Below are 12,353 nucleotides of genomic sequence, written 5' to 3'. Positions count from 1 at the left end.
ATAAGAAATCAGGGAAAAAAAATGTGGCAGTCAGTAACGGTTATTTTTTTAGACCAAGCAGAGGGAAAAAAAAATATGGACTCACTCAATTCTGAGGAAAAAATGATGGAATCATGAAAAACAAAAGAACGCTCCAACACATCACTAGTATTTTGTTGCACCACCTCTGGCTTTTATAACAGCTTGCAGTCTCTGAGGCATGGATTTAATGAGTGACAAACAGTACTCTTCATCAATCTGGCTCCATTGCTGTTGCCAGATTAGCTTTGCAGGTTGGAGACTTGTCATGGACCATTTTCTTCAACTTCCACGAAAGATTTTCAATTGGATTAAGCTCCGGACTATTTGCAGGCCATGACATTGACCCTATGTGTCTTTTTGCAAGGAATGTTTTCACAGTTTTTGCTCTATGGCAAGATGCATTATCATCTTGAAAAATGATTTCATCATCCCCAAACATCCTTTCAATTGATGGGATAAGAAAAGTGTCCAAAATATCAACGTAAACTTGTGCATTATTGATGATGTATGACAAGCCATCTCCCCAGTACCTTTACCTACATGCAGCCCCATATCATCAATGACTGTGGAAATTTACATGTTTCTCTTCAGGCAGTCATCTTTATAAATCTCATTGGAACGGCACCAAACAAAAGTTCCAGCATCATCACCTTGCCCAATGCAGATTCGAAATTCATCACTGAATATGAACTTTCATCCAGTCATCCACAGTCCACCGATTGCTTTTCCTTAGCCCATTGTAACCTTGTTATTTTCTGTTTAGGTGTAATGATGGCTTTCGTTTAGCTTTTCTGTATGTAAATCCCATTTCCTTTAGCAGTTTCTACAGTTCGGTCACAGACGTTGACTCCAGTTTCCTCCCATTCGTTCCTCATTTGTTTTGTTGTGCATTTTCGATTTTTGAGACATATTGCTTTAAGTTTTCTGTCTTGACGCTTTGATGTCTTCCTTGGTCTACCAGTATGTTTGCCTTTAACAACCTTCCCATGTTGTTTGTATTTAGTCCAGAGTTTAGACACAGCTGACTGTGAACAACCAACATCTTTTGCAACACTGCATGATGATTTACCCTCTTTTAAGAGTTTGATAATCCTCTCCTTTGTTTCAATTGACATCTCTCATGTTGGAGCCATGATTCATGTCAGTCCACTTGGTGCAACAGCTCTCCAAGGTGTGATCACTCCTTTTTAGATGCAGACTAACGAGCAGATCTGATTTGATGCAGGTGTTAGTTTTGGGGATGAAAATTTACAGGGTGATTCCATAATTTATTCCTCAGAATTGAGTGAGTCCATATTTTTCCCCTCTGCTTGGTCTAAAAAAGTAACTGTTACTGACTGCCACAATCTTTTTTTCTTGATTTCTTATAGTGTTTCTTAAAGCAAGAAAGTTGCCATTTGAAATGACTTTAGTTTTGTGTCATGTCTGTGATCTGCTTTTTTTCTACAAAATTAAACAACTGAATGAACATCCTCCGAGGCCGGTGATTCCATAATTTTTGCCAGGGGTTGTACATCTCCCCTCACTGCCCTCCTCTATCCCCAGAAACCCCACATACATACACGTAACATTCTCCAATCTCCATACTCAATTAGAATAGCAGATGAGGTAGACTGGAAAAAGTGCATAAGTGCATAAAGTACATGCAGTCCGATCCTCAGAATAGTGATTGGATGAACAACACTGGTGCGTCAGCACTGTGCCGAGCACACAAGAGTGAAACCCCGTATTGGTTCGTGTATCGCTTTAAGAAAAAAAATCATGTGACCAATACAGGAACTGTGTCGTTCGACTGTGCCGCGCCAAATTGTGTTTATAAGGAAACAAACTATCGACATGTTGCGGATTTGTTGGATGGAGTTTTGCTGTTGGAGTTTTTCTTGCCCTCACCTTGTTCCACTGACCTCATGGCACATTCAAAGACATTTCCCCAGTCTGGAATAATTTTGATCTTTTGACGCCAAATAAGGTAATTCTTTGTTTACTGTTATTTTTCCAATTAGATATGTTTGTACTCCTTTACAATACTGGAAGAATAACCAGAAAACATATCCACACCTTTATCAACTCACTGAAATTTTTATGCTCACCATCTTCATCTGTACCCTGGGAAAGAGTTTTTTTTAAGGCAGGGGAACTGGTGTGTAAGAGGAGAAATCACCTTCAGAAACCTTTGTTCCTCAATAAAAATGCATAAATGAATCTATTTTCAGTCTTTTATTTTGTATGCTTTAACACTTAAGTTAACAAATTTCCATATATAAGTTACAAATTTTAATTCTGAATTTTAATAGACAAATTTGCTATATTTTACAAACCAACTCAGTTTAGCATTTACACAAACAGGGTTTTAAGCAAATTTTAAACTCTTCTCATGAACAGCTTAACTCAATACACAAATTGAGCACGAGATTATGCAATGATGAGATCATATTTTAAATAGAGGACTGGCGATTAACTATTTCACAGGCTGATGTTGAGTTTGCAGCATGTTAGCTTTTCCATCTTATTTTCATTTAATTTACCTTCAATGATTTTATAACTACTGCAGGGGTTCAAGGGTTCAAGGTTTCTTTATTGTCCCCATGGGGCAATTTGTTTGCAGCAGTAATTACAACTCAAACAACATAACAGTACAACTACAACTAAGACATTTACAAATGTGCATTGAGACAGCGAATAGCATTTGGAATCAGGGACTTTCTAAACCTGTTAGTTCTACACCGAGGGACAACATAACAGCGGCCAGATGGCAGAAGTGAAAACTCATGCCAAAGAGGATGAGAAGGGTCAGCTATAATGGACTTAGCTTTTTTTAAAACATCTGACCTTAAATATTTCATTAAGATCGTTAAGTGAACCTCTGGTGATGTTCCAGCACACCTTCATAATGTCCATAAGACAATTTCGCTGCTTGATGGACAAACAATCAAACCAACAAATACAAGAAAAGGTTAAAATAGGTTCGATAAAACATGAATAAAATATTTTCATAAAAGAAGTGCCCACATGAAAGTTCCGAAGCTTCCATAAAAAATACATGCGCTGGTTGGCTTTTTACAAACTGCATCCACTTGGGGTTCAAAGCACAGTTTATCATCAATGATGGTCCCCAAGTATTTGTACTCCTGGACCCGCTCTATACACTGGTCATTTATGAGAGCTGGAGGGAGAACAGAAAGTGACCTGCCAAAATTAATAACCATTTCTTTGGTTTTGGTCACATTGATATCTATAAAGGATGTGTTGCACCAGTCAATAAAATCTGATAAAATTGGACCATGCTCTAGGTCTTCCTGATTTAAAAGTGACACAATGACAGAGTCGTCAGCAAATTTAACAATGTGACGATTAATGTATTTACTCTGACAGTCATTGGTGTATAAAACAAAAGAGGAGACAGAACACATCCCTGTGGTGCTCCGGTGGAGGAGAAAAGAACATCTGACAGATTCCCATTCACCCTAACGCGCTGGGACCGCCCAGTTAAAAAGTCCAGAAGCCAGCTAACAACGCTCGGTTCAAAATCAAAAAGGTTCATTAATTTATCTGCCAACACATGAGGCTGAATGCAGTTAAATGCAGAGGAAAAATCTACAAAAAGTAAACAAACCAAAGATTTTGCTCCCTCCAAGTGCTTAAGAACCAAATGTAAAAGTACCCCAGTGGCATCATCAACACCTCTACCCGGTCTATAAGCAAACTGTAGAGGGTCGAGTTTGTCTTGTACCAAATCCATTAGTGATGTCTTGACCAAATTCTCGAAGGTTTTCATCACTAATGAGGTAAGTGCCACAGGTCGGAAATCATTCAATTCCTTTGGGGATTTATTTTTTGGAATGGGAATGATAATTGATTCCTTCCACAGACGAGGTACACAATGTAACTGTAGAGACAACTGGAAGATATAAGTGAAAATCTCTGTCAATTGCTCAGCACAGTTCTTTAAAAGCCTACCTCCAATGCCATCTGAGCCAGGACTTTTCCGCTCATTAATTGAACAGAAGGCTTTCCTCACAGCCTCTGTATCAATTATTACAGTGGGAGAACCGAGAGTAACATCTTTAAAGACAGAAACCTCCTTACTAAAATCATGAACATCAAATCTGTTGTAAAACACATTAAGGTCGTTGGAGAGGTCCAGAGCAGTTTTCTCATTAAATGAGACAGTGTCCTTTATAGATGACATTCCCATCATATTTTTCATACCTTCCCTTGCAGGTCGGGCATTTCCAGCACTCAGTAATGTTTCAACTTTATTTTTATAAGAGAACCTTGCAAGTTTAAGCTCTTTTTTAACTTGCTTCCTTAACTCATTGTACTGCTGAGTGTCTCCTTGGTTATAAGCAATGTTCCTCTGATTAATAGAGGCCTTGACAGAAACCCATGGTTTATTATTAGCAAACACTGAGATGGATTTCTTAGGTATAAGCATGTCTTGACAAAACAAAATATAACGTAATACTATTTCAGTTAATTTGTTTAAATCCATGCAAGTAGTTATAAACACATCCCAGTCAGTGCATGCGAAGCATTCCTGCAGCGCCAGCATTGAGTCTTCCGACCAGGCCGGAACCAATCTTTGCTCCGGCTTGTTCCCCCTCAGGACAGTTTTGTATGTCGGAACAAGGTAAACAGTGTTGTGATCAGACGAGCCGATGGGAGCCCTCGAAAGTGATTTGTACGCTCCTTTCACGGTTCCAAAACAAAGATCAAGACATTTGGAATGTCGAGTCGGGCAAGTAACATATTGAAAAAAGTGTCCAAGTGCTTTCCCCGGTTTACAGTGGTTAAAATCCCCCATTAAAAGAATAGGAGCATCTGGTGCAAGCCCCTGGGCTCACCGCACAGACTTTATTAGCATCTGTGTGGCTATATCTGCATTCGCTTTGGGGTGTATATAAACCACAGATACAAAAATCTGAGTGAATTCCCTTGGCAGATAAAAGGGACGTAATGATATGGTTAGCAGTTCTATGTCTGATGTGCATAAGGACTCTCAAATGATTGCGGTTTTGCACCAGTGTTTATTAATGTACAAACATAGCCCCCCACCAAGTGACTTGCCGGTCACAGTGAGGTCTCTGTCAAGACGTAAAGGTGTTCCAAAGCCCTCAATGTCCAAGTCTGCCTGGGAATCATGCTTTTTGAGCCACGTCTGTGTAAAAGCAAGGATGCAAGCGTCCTTATACTCTCTTAGAAACCGCACGTTGGCTTGTAATTCATCCACTTTATTATGAAGTGACTGTACATTTGCCAACATTATAGACGGAAGAGGAATCCGCCGATGACCAAGTCTTTTCAGTCTTTGTCGTACACCGCCGCGTCGCCCTCTTTTCCTCCGTAACCCTGGGTGCCTCGCCGTCCACCCGGCCCCTGGAGTGGAAGCATGCGGGCGGAGGATCTCCTGGGGGAAGGACGCATTCGGATCCACAGAACCGAGTTTGGTATTACTGTGGAGAAGAAGGAATTGCCTCGAATACTGCCGTGGCTCCCCCTTCACCGAGAGACGGGTCGACAGGTGACAGAGCAGTGTCCATAAGAGGAAAAGGCCCACTACTCGGTAAGCCATTGTCCAGGTAAAATTAGACAGATTCAGAACATCCCAGTGTTCTCAAAAGTTCACAGAAAATCTACAAAACACTCAAACAAAACTCAGCCTCTCACACTACTGCTACGTGTCGCCAAAGCCAGCGCCACTGGCGTCACTATTGAGGTGACCCCAGTGGCGCTGGGTTAGTCACTGGGGTCACTACTGAGCGACCAACACAGTGTCAATACAGTGCCGACACAGTTTGTGTAGTGTGTCAATACACTCCTTGAGGTATCATCATCCCATCACTACCTCAGAAGGGCTCAGTCTCTCAAATCTAGATGGACCGTGTGTGAAAATGACTGGAAATGTTCAGTGTCTGTAATGCAGTGGGGTAGAAACTGTTTTGGAATCTGTTTGTGCGTGATTTGATGGACCTAAAACGCTTGCCAGAGGGCAGCAGTGCAAACATATGATGACCAGGGTGTGAGGGGTCCTTCAAAATGCTTTCAGATCTGGTGATGCAGCAAGAGATGAAGATGTCCTGCAGGGAGGGCAGGGCGCAGTCTGATTTTTTTGGGCGATGTTAATAATCTGTTGTCGGGCCTTCTTGTCTAACCTAACCCAACCAAATTTTGTTGTAAGGTAGGCACCAATAATGTTTTTGAATGTAAAGAATTCCAGAGGGCTGTCACAGTTTCAAAGATTAACCCCTTCACACCTATGACTCAATATACCGTTTTTGAATTTATGACCAAAAACTGCTTCCTGGGCCTTGCAGCTAAACATATTGTATAATGATGCCCACAATAGTCCGTCTTCAAGTATCAAAGACAAAGATACAAACAATACCAGGATGGGGTGGGTACATTTCACTCACTGGCGAGAGTCCATCACGACTGACAACTATAGAATATTACCCGATTATTTCAAAACCAATAACAGAGTATGAGACTGTCCAGGAATGTCTTCGTTATGCCAAGGATGCAGCTCATGAGGTGGGACAGAAATATGTGAGGTCATCATTTGATCTAGGTGTTTGTATGAAGGCATATCCTTTGATCTGGGCTGAAAAGAGGAGATACGCAGACCATATTATTCTGATTGGATCATTCCACCTTGCATCTGCACACCTCAAGATGATTGGGAAAAAGATGGAAGGAACTGGACTTTGGGATGTTCTCACTGAAGCTGGGTTGATATCAACTGGATCCTTGATCTTCAATTCTCAATGGCAAAAACTATGCCAGGGCCATCAACTGCCTTAAAGTTATCGTGGAATCTCCTGACCAGGAGCTGCTCGCAAAAAAGCTTCACAAGCAATTTGATGGCCACTGTGTTTTTATTTTATTTTGCATGTTAAAACATACTGGCATGGCCTAACATAGCAGGTTCACTGGTCCTTATCTTTATCCATCAGAACCCAAAAATTCAGGGCTGAACATGAAGTAGCGTTTATGGAGTTACATGTGGAAATTTTGCATTGGGCCTTTAGTTTATATGAGCACCCACAGGGGAACAAAATGAAGACTGATCGGTAGTCCAAGTTGGTTTTCATACATGGACTTTGACGCATAAAAGTGATGACTGCTATGATTAGTTGTTCTTTAGTGTCACTAATTGTCATCATTGTTCCGTTATATCATGTTGCTGGTTGAGCAACACAGTTAAGTTCAAAACATTGTGACATATTTGCATCCCAACAGGAGTTGGATGTGGGCTAAAAAAAAAAGCCATTTAAATACTGACGTGTATCTAGAGCAAGGAATAGATGGGTTTCCACTCCGGCGCATTTCCCATGACTTTTTGCAATCAGTGCGCACAGGACAGAGGAAGATGGTTTGATCCGTCCTGTACTACCTGGCGATGCGTAACGCGGAGATGCTTTTGCGCAGGCTGCAGAAGACCACATCGTTTCAGCATGACTTTTAGCACTCAGATGTTGGTGAATTATTCAAAGCACTTGTGTGATATTGGCTCAGTAATAATAAAAATGCCAGTGCCGCTGCTGCTGCTGCTGCTGCTTCTACTGCTGCTGTGGATCAGCGCAACAACTGTGGGTGCAGTGTAAATCCAGGTGCAATTGTTCTGTTGGCAGCAGCCCGAATCATCCTCATCTGCACGTACACGACAATTGCAGGCTTTCATTTCCTCTAACGTGTATGCACTCACAAGATCTGGGAAGGTAATGGCTGGGAGCGCTTCCTCGTCCGAGCACCGTTCTTTTCTGATCGTGTACGGGTCCTTATTGTCAATTTCAGCAATTTTCTGTAAATATTGCAAATTGGATTCAATATGTCACGACGGGAACCACAGAATCTCATCTCTGCTGTTTGCGGACGATGTGGTTCTGTTGGCTTCGTCAAATCAGGACCTTCAGCGTGCACTGGGGCAGTTTGCAGCCGAGTGTGAAGCGTCCGGGATGAAAATCAGCACCTCCAAATCCGAGGCCATGGTTCTCGACCGGAAAAAGGTGCTTTGCCCTCTTCAGGTCGGTGGAGTGTCCTTGCCTCAAGTGGAGGAGTTGAAGTATCTCGGGGTCTTGTTCACGAGTGAGGGACGGATGGAGCGTGAGATCGATAGATGGATCGGTGCAGCATCTGCAGTGATGCGGTCGCTGTATCAGACAGTCGTGGTGAAGAGAGAGCTGAGGAGGGGGGCAAAGCTCTCGATTTACCGATCGATCAACGTTCCGATCCTCACCTATGGTCATGAGATTTGGCTCATGACCGAAAGAACGAGATCACGAGTACAAGCGGCCGAGATTAGTTTCCTCCGCAGGGTGGCTGGGTGCTCCCTTAGAGATAGGGTGAGGAGCTCGGTCACTCAGGAGGTGCTCGGACTCGAGCTGTTGTTCCTCCACGTTCAAAGGAGTCAGTTGAGATGGCTCGGGCATCTTTTCCGGATGCCCCCTGGACGCCTCGCTGGAGAGGTGTTCCGGGCACGTCCCATTGGGAGGAGGCCCCGGGGAAGACCCATTACACGCTGGAGGGACTACATCTCTCAGCTGGCTTGGGAACGTCTTGGGGTTCCCCCAGAGGAGCTGGGGAAGGTGTGTGTGGATCGGGAGGTCTGGGCGGCTTTGCTTGAGCTGCTGCCCCCGCGAGCCGACTCCGGATAAAGCGGAAGAAAATGGATGGATGGATGGTGTCACGATATATTGGTTTTTCCTTCTTGCTATTTTTATCCGGCTTTCACATCAACATTATCGCGGTGATGTCAATAATCTCTATATAGTAGATCAGTGACAAAAAAAGTTGACTCACAACATGGCAGACTGCAGAACTGTGGGAAATCCGTTTCATCATCAGATATCTATCTATAAATTCAGGACACCCCCACCACACACACACACACACACACAAATGGGCACAGTATGCAACACTGCACTGAATATGGTGAGGTGTTAACGTGTAAACGTGCAGAATTGTGTTGTAATTGTGACCCTTTCTTCTACTTCTATCCATTTCATCAACTAGTGTTTGAAAAAATAAATTTTTGACACAAGGTTAGTATACTTGACAAATCCCATGTACTCTAGGTATCTGGCTTTGTCTAAGTAACGGTAGTTCTGCCAAATTGCTCAGTGTGAAAAACACCCACTTCCACTAACCTCAACAGGCCAAAGAGTAACTTAGTAGATTCCACCAGTGCTGTCTCTGTAACCCAGGAGAAGCCAAAGATCTCTACTGTGTCCGCCTCATACACTGAAGGGGCCGGGTCCAGGCGCAACAGCAGCCTAAAACATGTAAACAGTTAAACCAGTAAGAATACATTTGCAGCAACAATGCCCCTTCTGTTTGGGAATATTTAAGAAAATGTCATCTCCTCCTTGCTAAAAGTCAAATCAAATCAATTTTATTTATATAGCGCCAAATCACAACAAACAGTTGCCCCAAGGCGCTTTATATTGTAAGGCAAAAGCCATACAATAATTACAGAAAAACCCCAACGGTCAAAACGACCCCCTGTGAGCAAGCACTTGGCGACAGTGGGAAGGAAAAACTCCCTTTTAACAGGAAGAAACCTCCAGCAGAACCAGGCTCAGGGAGGGGCAGTCTTCTGCTGGGACTGGTTGGGGCTGAGGGAGAGAACCAGGAAAAAGACATGCTGTGGAGGGGAGCAGAGATCAATTACTAATGATTAAATGCAGAGTGGTGCATACAGAGCAAAAAGAGAAAGAAACACTCAGTGCATCATGGGAAACCCCCAGCAGTCTAAGTCTATAGCAGCATAACTAAGGGATGGTTCAGGGTCACCTGATCCAGCCCTAACTATAATCTTTAGCAAAAAGGAAAGTTTTAAGCCTAATCTTAAAAGTAGAGAGGGTGTCTGTCTCCCTGATCTGAATTGGGAGCTGGTTCCACAGGAGAGGAGCCTGAAAGCTGAAGGCTCTGCCTCCCATTCTACTCTTACAAACCCTAGGAACTACAAGTAAGCCTGCAGTCTGACAGCGAAGCGCTCTATTGGGGTGATATGGTACTATGAGGTCCCTAAGATAAGATGGGACCTGATTATTCAAAACCTTATAAGTAAGAAGAAGAATTTTAAATTCTATTCTAGAATTAACAGGGAGCCAATGAAGAGAGGCCAATATGGGTGAAATATGCTCTCTCCTTCTAGTCCCTGTCAGTACTCTAGCTGCAGCATTTTGAATTAACTGAAGGCTTTTCAGGGAACTTTTAGGACAACCTGATAATAATGAATTACAATAGTCCAGCCTAGAGGAAATAAATGCATGAATTAGTTTTTCAGCATCACTCTGAGACAAGACCTTTCTAATTTTAGAGATATTGCGCAAATGCAAAAACACAGTCCTACATATTTGCTTAATATGCACATTGAAGGACATATCCTGATCAAAAATAACTCCAAGATTTCTCACAGTATTACTGGAGGTCAGGGTAATGCCATCCAGAGTAAGGATCTGGTTAGACACCATGTTTCTAAGATTTGTGGGGCCAAGTACAATAACTTCAGTTTTATCTGAATTTAAAAGCAGGAAATTAGAGGTCATCCATGTCTTTATGTCTGTAAGACAATCCTGCAGTTTAGCTAATTGGTGTGAGTCCTCTGGCTTCATGGATAGATAAAGCTGGGTATCATCTGCGTAACAATGAAAATTTAAGCAATGCTGTCTAATAATACTGCCTAAGGGAAGCATGTATAAAGTGAATAAAATTGGTCCTAGCACAGAACCTTGTGGAACTCCATAATTAACCTTAGTCTGTGTTGAAGACTCCCCATTTACATGAACAAATTGTAATCTATTAGATAAATATGATTCAAACCACTGCAGCGCAGTGCCTTTAATACCTATGGCATGCTCTAATCTCTGTAATAAAATTTTATGGTCAACAGTAACAAAAGCAGCACTGAGGTCTAACAGGACAAGCACAGAGATGAGTCCACTGTCTGAGGCCATAAGAAGATCATTTGTAACCTTCACTAATGCTGTTTCTGTACTATGATGAATTCTGAAACCTGACTGAAACTCTTCAAATAGACCATTCCTCTGCAGATGATCAGTTAGCTGTTTTACAACTACCCTTTCAAGAATTTTTGAGAGAAAAGGAAGGTTGGAGATTGGCCTATAATTAGCTAAGATAGCTGGGTCAAGTGATGGCTTTTTAAGTAATGGTTTAATTACTGCCACCTTAAAAGCCTGTGGTACATAGCCAACTAATAAAGATAGATTGATCATATTTAAGATCGAAGCATTAAATAATGGTAGGGCTTCCTTGAGTAGCCTGGTAGGAATGGGGTCCAACAGACATGTTGATGGTTTGGATGAAGTAACTAATGAAAATAACTCAGACAGAACAATCAGAGAAAGAGTCTAACCAAATACCGGCATCACTGAAAGCAGCCAAAGATAACGATATGTCTTTGGGATGGTTATGAGTAATTTTTTCTCTCTAATAGTTAAAATTTTATTAGCAAAGAAAGTCATGAAGTCATTACTAGTTAAAGTTAAAAGAATACTCGGCTCAACAGAGCTCTCTTTGTCAGCCTGGCTACAGTGCTGAAAAGAAACCTGGGGTTGTTCTTATTTTCTTCAATTAGTGATGAGTAGTAAGATGTCATAGCTTTACGGAGGGCTTTTTTACAGAGCAACAGACTTTTTCCAGGCTAAATGAAGATCTTCTAAATTAGTGAGACGCCATTTCCTCTCCAACTTACGGGTTATCTGCTTTAAGCTGCGAGTTTGTGAGTTATACCACGGAGTCAGGCACTTCTGATTTAAGGCTCTCTTTTTCAGAGGAGCTACAGCATCCAAAGTTGTGCTCAATGAGGATGTAAAACTACTGACAAGATAATCTATCTCACTCACAGAGTTTAGGTAGCTACTCTGCACTGTGTTGGTATATGGCATTAGAGAACATAAAGAAGGAATCATATCCTTAAACCTAGTTACAGCGCTTTTGAAAGACTTCTACTGTAATGAAACTTATTCCACACTGCTGGGTAGTCCATCAGAGTAAATGTTATTAAGAAATAATCAGACAGAAGCGGATTTTCAGGGAATACTGTTAAGTCTTCAATTTCCATACCATAAGTCAGAACAAGATCTAAAGTATGGTTAAAGTGGTGGGTGGACTCATTTACATTTTGAGCGAAGCCAATTGAGTCTAATAGATTAAATGCAGTGTTGAGGCTGTCATTCTCAGCATCTGTGTGGATGTTAAAATCGCCCACTATAATTATCTTATCTGAGCTAAGCACTAAGTCAGACAAAAGGTCTGAAAATTCACAAAGAAACTCACAGTAACGACCAGGTGGACGATAGATAACAACA

General features: G+C 41.8%; 1 protein-coding gene across 1 annotated transcript in view; it reads right to left on the bottom strand.

Annotated features, from left to right (window-relative positions):
* The window catches only part of mms22l (MMS22-like, DNA repair protein), a 271,386-nt gene that overhangs the window by 225,143 nt on the left and 33,890 nt on the right, over nucleotides 1-12,353 (bottom strand). The window contains 1 exon segment of the mRNA XM_034175438.1: nucleotides 9,168-9,293. Within this exon segment, the coding sequence (XP_034031329.1) occupies nucleotides 9,168-9,293 (126 nt within the window).

This window comes from Thalassophryne amazonica, chromosome 7, assembly GCF_902500255.1.
Source record: "Thalassophryne amazonica chromosome 7, fThaAma1.1, whole genome shotgun sequence".
In the NCBI taxonomy this organism is placed as follows: domain Eukaryota; kingdom Metazoa; phylum Chordata; class Actinopteri; order Batrachoidiformes; family Batrachoididae; genus Thalassophryne; species Thalassophryne amazonica.
Note: the sequence above shows the minus strand (reverse complement) of the source record. Positions and strands in the feature narration are given on the sequence as shown.